We start from the raw sequence: 8069 nt of genomic DNA, 5'->3' as shown, positions 1-8069 counted from the left end.
AAAAAAAAAAGAACAGAAATATAATGAAATATTGAAATTATACAGGATTTACGAGAGTAAATTGAATAATTTACCCAAATTCATGTCGAGCTGCTACAAACATACTAAACTGCTAAAGGTACTCGTACACACATATGTATATTTGCGGATTGTTGGGTTTATGGCATGGAAGATGATTCAACGGATGCACTTATCAAATTGTCATTAAATTTGCATGTTCAAAGTCCCGGCAGACTTGCTCGGCATTTTGCTCGTTGCACTTTGGTTGATTGAAGTGAAAACAAAAATGAAAATTAATATTATGAGATGCAATCTAGATAATTATAAATTAGCACAAATATCGCTTTCAATCCATATGTGCAAATTGGGATCGCTTATAGGTCATACGTACCTGAAACATTGTCGACTGTATAATATTGTCTGTGAACATGTTTCTGCAAGAAAAATAAATAGTGAATTAAAAATTCAACTTAATTCTGTTGTGTACACTGCATACCTCACTAAATCCATTAGCGTGTCTGGAGTTAATACTTTGGAGGCTTTATCTACAGACTCAATGTGTGTCGCCTCAATTTTGGCGCCTTGGCCAGGCTTAATTGTGGTGACCAAGCAAATACCCAAAATCACAGCTGATATTGTTGTGAGTAGATAATAAATAATTGATCTAAAATAAAGATAAGAAATGGATTTTGTGAAAATAACTATTAATGTGTGTTTCAATATGTATCTTAATGCATATTTATGTAAAAAAGTGACATACACCTTAAAAGTGTAATATAACTGCAAAATATATAAAACAGAAATACGCATAAAATTTCCTAGTGATATGATATCTCTGTGTTGATGATGGTAGCAAAATGATGTATATTTTATCTACATATTGTTCAAATTTTAAATAATTCCCTTTGTGTCGGTTGATTGAAATAACAAGGTTAAAAAAAAAAATTACTAAATTATGCTTAAAATTGAGTAAAAATGGCAGTAAAATGCACGGAACACTAAATAAAAGTGTACGGAAACAAAAAGGTTTTACGTTGGTTTGACCTATCCCGAGAAGACCTTTAAGACGATGAAGGAGTATCGTCACAAAACACCATTAGCAACGAACCAAACATAGAGAAAACTGAAATAATTCATTGAATCAGCTATTAGCTGTCGACGAGACTCATCGAAAAGAAAACTGCAAGACAGACAGTACCGTCTATTGAATTTTGAATAAAGATGTGATGACATCGAATCAAGCTTATCAGCTATTGTAACAAACGATAAAAAGTATTTTTTTAGTTACTTAGTTAGTTGAGGCGGAAGGAGAAACAAATCCCTCTCAATTGGCTAAGAAAGCCATTTTAAATCCACAAATCCTCCTAATAATGGGTAGAAAGAAGGTCAAACTAGAAACAGCTAGATGCATTTATAAGGACAAAACTCTAGCCTATGCTAGATATAGCTAAATGTGTTGAAGAACGGGGCCCGCAGTAACCTAGAAAAACCTGGTTCCAGACATAGACACAGTAGGTGTTCTGGTGCCCTTTCTTCAAGAGCTGATAGACACGCGTTATAGGAGATACCACAGTGCACACCAAGTCTAGCTTCATGCCGTGCTATGGTCCAGTGCCCTGTAAAGACAGGTACGTTTTTTTTAGTATGAAACAAAAAGAAAATGTACGACAATGTCATAAAACATCAAAGTTTTGACAGTTTTGAATTGATGCAAAGGTAATTATTAATAGCGAGTTCGATCCGGAAGGTTATATGATGTACGCAAAACATTGTGTTTGAGTTCTACGAGGTTATTCATATTATGGTTTCGACACATTAGTTATAAATGAGACATTTTTGCAATTTACAACGCTATTTAATTTTTACTACTTGGAATTTGGATTAGGTATGGAATAATTAGAATATAACTCAAATTCTCTTCGTGATACACGCATCTAACGTAATTTTCGATAACTTGCTTGCATATAGCCGGTAATAGAATAGCTCTAATTTAAAGGGTGTTACTTTTAAAAACATAGAGAGAGCTTGAAGATTCTTCGCACATATACAATTATTTAATAAGTTCCACAAACAAGAGCCCAGTAAAAGAAATGGCCCCTTAGCTTGGTGTTCACTTTATATGATTAAAATGTGAGAACACAGAATGCGTTGTGTGTTTTGTAGTTATAGCGCCTTCTTCTTGAAATTATATATACTTTGAAAAAATGGTTAAATAATAACAATAAAAATATATTTTTTATGTCAGACCTTCGTTATTATTAAATAACTGCCGACCAATTTCACCTCAGACCAAATAACACATATACGGTGATTTTCTGCGGATGCACTGGTTTTTCACAGGATGCTACTTGTGAATTTTCATTGCTCTAAATGCAACATTTTTGTTAGTTTAATTATTCATCAAACTAAAAACGAATCTCTTTACTAAATATTTCATTTAAATAATCGTTACTATTCTTGTAGTAAATCCTCATAATATGAATACCATCAGTTCAATGTGAACGTGGTCGTACGTGTGTTTTTTATGAAGAGCGTCCGGGTCGTCCAAAAGGGGTAGCAACTGAAATAACATTGAAAAAGTCCACGATATTGTGTTGGTTGATCCAAAAATTAAATTGTATGAGATAGCACAGATGACAATATTTGGGTATGAAAAATTGACCAAAAATGACAACGACTTCGTCATTCAAAACATTGTTTGGAAATGTTTATGCACAATTTAGCTGACTGCGAACATGAGAATTAATAAAACATGGATCCATTAGTTCACACTTGAAGAAAAATACAATTCGAGAGAATGCTTAGAGACTGCGGATAGTGTTCTCAAACGACCACAAACACAACAATCCGCTGAAAAAGTTTTGGCTTCCGTATTTTGAGATTCAAGTGAATACTATTATTACATATTATTGGATCGATTGTATGAGGAAATAAAGAAAAAACGACCACATTTGTCGAAGAAAAAAAATTTGTTTTTACAGGACAATGTGCTCTCTCACACCTTAATGAAAATCATGGCAAAATTAAATAAATTACCGCACGAATTGCTTTCTCACCCACCGTATTTTACAGATTCGGCCCGCAGGGGAAAGGGATTTGTATCAAATAATGACGTGGAATGGGAAACTGAGAGATATATTTTGGAGGACTTCACAATTCATATTATTTAAAACGTATCTAAATGTTGGAAGATTACTGAACTCAGTCTATCGACATAAAGGAGAACTATATAGAAGCATAAAACATAATTTTCCAAAAAAATACATTTTTATTGCTTAAGCCGGGTATTTATCAATTCACCTAGCATGCATACCAATAAATAAAATATTGTTTAGTTTGACATAAAACTGGTGGTTGTTCAAAAAAATTTGACAACCAATAGTTTTAGGGAAAGAACTTTAGAAAATTTTAAAGCAATAATTAAAAAGAGTTTTATTCTTTTATTCTGCAGTGCCTGTTTTAAATAAAAATATTGCTTGTGTAAGAAAAAATTGCACAATGACTTTATTTTTGAAAAATATATCACGATTTATTCGTGTGATGAACTTAAACCCGGTCCTACAAACAATGATCCCGCCCTATAATACAGTAGTATCAACGTGGTTGTTTTTATTGTTAGTGTCTTGTTAATATCTTGTTTTGTTAATATTAGTTCTTTCGAATTTTAATTCACAATTCCAAAAGAATAGTGTTTCTTATAATATAAACTACTTACCTCGAAGCAATTTTACTTGACATGCTCAGATCAAGACCACCTATCGCACTTGTGATGGACGAAACCAATAAAGGTACAATTAAACATTTTAGCATACTGCAAAAGAGAAAATATATAATTAATCACGTACATGGTTTCTTTAGAAATATGAGATATTGATAAATGTATTACTATCATATAAGTTATACCATATAACTAATTATGATTAAACATGTATATTCATTATATATCTTATATTACATTTTATTCATTAAATATGAAGTAACAAAACAAATGTAGAATACAGAAAAAAATCTGTATTTAATAAGTTTTTAAAAATATACTCACCGCAAGAAAAGTTCTCCTGGAAACGATATATACATAATTTCTCGTTTTGTCCAGGGTCCTGTGCTATTTTTAATGATAAAGCCAATTAAACCTCCAATGAACACACCGGTGACTGTGAACAATGTAAGCGAGTTCTCTTGCATGAACAAGCGAAACTTGGATTCGTTTCTAGGTCTTGACATTTTGTAGAATGTATATGTATATACTGACCCGTCTTGGGAAAAATCTGTGCTTATACTTTAAGGACTTATAGTTAATGGAAACTGTAAAGAAAAGAAAAAACATATAAGATATAAGTTTCATATAAGAAATAACAAAAAAAATCAAAATTGGTAAATTATATTCAAAAAAAAATCTATATAGACTGATGTTTTATTATGATAAATTATGTGAGTTAGATTTTAAAACATCAATATATTTAGACACTTATGTCGTATAAACAATTGTGATATTGTTTGAATATGACAGTAGGTCAGGTTAGATTATACCGGTGATCCCAAGGGATTCACTTAGGCCGATACGCCCATGGTGTTACCGTATAATTCAAAATCATCATCATACATTATACCATTATAACATTATACATTACAAATTAGTACTTCACTACTGAAGGAAATATAGAAAGCAGCAGTTAGTATCTGTGATATAATTAATTGCGAATATAAAGCTTGAAAACTTTAATGAAACAACAAATTACCAGTTGTGATGAATCGGATCACATATTTGATAACTACTTTGGCATCAAAGCTTCAACAATTAAAAATGCAAGCAAATAACACTGACGGGGAATAGATGGGTAGTGGCACAAGAGCCAGATCTAGTGTATCTACTGATTTGTAAATTCCATTAACTTCGAAACTCTACTTTATTATAATAGACTGAAATTTTCGACATCTTAAAAGCCTATTTTCTTGTTGGACTTCTTGAAAAATTAATTCTTAATTTTAAATGACAGTGAGGTACTTATTCAAGCTTTTTCGGTAATATTGCATCTCTTACAAGAGAGTTTATAATGTCAACGATTTAAAAACATGTTAAGTAGTACTTTCAAACTTTTAATAAAACTTCGGGTATCGAAGAAGGACCTTCAATGAAACCTCCCGTTTCAATTCTGCTTCTCCTAACCAGTGTCAGAGGTTAACATACGTCCATTTTTTGTGTCAGGTCAACAGAAATTAAAATAATATTTCTTCATTAGCGAAATTAACAGCGATATGTTTTATATACATCACTTCATGAAACTCTGCTTTCATACATAAAAGTAAATCAAAAATATCTGTGGATATATTGGTTTTAATGGATCATTGAAGTACACAGCTCACCATGGAGTTAGGCTTGCATTGCAAAATTTGTTTAAGCTCTTGTTTACCGGTGCTGGAGAAAAAGACATCGTAAAAGCTGTTGTGTCTCTACTCAGGCTGGTTCATATCCAAACGTAAGCTAGGAACCCCACTTTGTAATTGATTCAGTGATATTCCCATTATCAACTGGCTTTATTATGGTGGAATTTTCGCACGCAAATATGAAGAATAAGGAATCAAAAGTGTTTTCTAAGTTAAGCAAGGAGGATTCAATTTTTTTCTTTTTTTCTTCTTCACTAGCACCGACATCAGTTTTCTTTAGAACTTTCGAATAAATAATTAACAGTAGATGCTATAAATTAGTCAAGAATTAATCAGAGTAAAAATGATGATTTTCAATTAAATCAAAAGACTCTACCGGAGGCAAAAATTATATCATTTTTGAGATTGAGAACAAGAAAAATCAGTTATATAAAACAGAAACTACCAGAAACTATACTAACTAATATACCAACTAAAAAGGTGTAAGGGAATCTCATTTGATATTGTAGATAAATTATTTGTAAAAACAGGATTGATTTGATTAATACAAAATACAGAAGAAAAAGTAGAATAAATAATAGAAGATAGCTGTTATTGAGGGTAATTGTTATAGCGAAACTATTACTTTTATATGTATTCTATATAGTAAGTATTCTAAACTTGTAATTGCACTGAGACCTTTAAGTTGCTAAAGATATTTAAACAAATTAGTTAAAAGAAGGTAGACAATGATGAATTGGAAGTGTTTGGGTAACTACTAAATTGAAAGACTTATATGTCTTTCTTCTTACAATAGGAAGATTGAACATCATACGCAGGATATGCACGGAGAACTTTGATTAAAATATACTTTGGAGTATGTCCTTCGCTATTTGCAATATGTTTAAATTGCTTGAGTTTGTTGGGAAATCAAACGAAAATTTTGGTAGAGAATATACACAACTTCTTGGACTTACTTTAAATGTTGATGTATCAAGTACCGGTCTATTACTTTCATATGTATTCTATATATTAATTCTCAAGCAACATAATCAATACGTAAATAACTTAGCTGTAAGGTTATTAAACCTAATAAAAAATATTTTTTTAAAAATCGATTATAACACTTAAAAGAATATCATATAAAAAGTTGCTCTCAAATGCTTCAAATGACAACTCAATGAACATCAACAAATATTTTCCAGATTTGGCTGCGCTCTTTGCATGTCAAGTTTAATTGTTTAACCAGACATATATAATTATTTCAAATATCACAAAATATTCATCATATCTGATTCCTCACTATCATCATTGATCTTCTTTATGTGTTTATTTAAATCGAGATCAATTATATGACAAACTCGTGGCTTGGATCACTTAAACTCAATTAAGCACAAAATCTCTTAATTTTGTTCCATTTGAGACTTTGCGACTTAAAGTAATTAATTTTTAAGTATTTTTGTTTCTTAAATTTGTAATAAACAATTAATTGAAAAGTTAAAAATATATACAATATTTTTTATGTTTTCTAGTATTCCAATCGAAATTATTAAATAAATAATTAAAGAAATACTTTACTATTATTGTTAGACTTTCAGAGTTTCAAATTGAGTATCATTATCATTAGTATTCCAGATAGTGACGGTCCACTTAAGCACTTAAGCAAAAATAATATGCTGTTGTAGCACCACAGGTTTAACCTTTGTTATTGCGACAACTAGAGGTCAGCGTACGAGCAAAACGGAAGGCATGACTCTCCTATTAGGTAAAAATAAATCAACCTGACAATTCTATAAACTTGGCCAAGTTCCTAATTTTGCAGGATAACAGTTCTGTTAGATTGGTAAGAAAGGAGCCACGAAATTCTTAGATCTCCTCTTCTTAAAGATGGTTCCTTACACATGAGGTAGAGCACAGTTTTTTTTTATTCGTAGAGCCACAATCTCGATAGAAGTCATAATAAGGTAGACCCAGTTTAGAGCTTGGGAATGCTCAAGTATTTTTGTTTTTTTACCAGTTTAACAACTGCAAGTGGAACGTCAATTCCTGAGAAGTGAATGTCACGAAGTAGAGTGCCTGTGATATCAATCTTGTCTGCCCTATAGTTAAGATGTACCTGTGTTTAGGAACTATTCCAGGTCATTGATAACTTAAAGAGCTGATTTATCTTTTGTATTAATGAAGATTTAAAGTTGTTGCGAGATTGCTTAAAAATATATTTTACTCATTTCAACTTAATAAGTCTGTATACGAAGGCATTTTCGCTTTGCTTGGAATATGACAACGTTAAGGCATAAATTTCAACTACACATAGGAATCAAGAAATTCTCAACAAAAGATATTCTGATATGCAATCGAAGTGCAGAAATATGATTATAGTGCTCTGCTCCATAGCACACTAAAATCAGCTCCATGATATTTCCATAAGGAGCATTTACTCCTGTAGTAAACGTTTGGTTTGAGCTAATACAGTTTTATAAGGCAACATAATGTGTGAACAACCACCATGAGTCTTTAAGATACCCAGAAAACTTCTTTCGATTTTAAAGATATATAGGAAAAACATTAATATAGAAATATTTTAAAATAATAACTATAATAATATAATAATGATAATAACATTGTTTAATAATCATAAAAACAATATTATTCATTTAAATGACATTTATGTTATTAAGCTTTTAATAATGATAATCATAAATAAT

At 30.9% G+C, this 8069-nt stretch overlaps 1 protein-coding gene across 1 annotated transcript; it reads right to left on the bottom strand.

Moving 5' to 3' along the window:
* Window positions 1–134: 134 nt before the first annotated feature.
* LOC119690206 (excitatory amino acid transporter 3-like) lies at window positions 135–4307 on the bottom strand. The gene is made up of 5 exons (XM_038105218.1): window positions 4043–4307; window positions 3716–3811; window positions 497–664; window positions 392–434; window positions 135–259 (listed from the first exon to the last, which is right to left on the bottom strand). Exons 1-5 carry the CDS (start codon window positions 4222–4224, stop codon window positions 194–196), a joined length of 555 nt encoding a protein of 184 aa, XP_037961146.1. The 5' UTR covers window positions 4225–4307; the 3' UTR covers window positions 135–193.
* Window positions 4308–8069: the final 3762 nt, after the last annotated feature.

Source organism: Teleopsis dalmanni, chromosome X (genome assembly GCF_002237135.1).
Source record: "Teleopsis dalmanni isolate 2A chromosome X, ASM223713v2, whole genome shotgun sequence".
In the NCBI taxonomy this organism is placed as follows: domain Eukaryota; kingdom Metazoa; phylum Arthropoda; class Insecta; order Diptera; family Diopsidae; genus Teleopsis; species Teleopsis dalmanni.
Note: the sequence above shows the minus strand (reverse complement) of the source record. Positions and strands in the feature narration are given on the sequence as shown.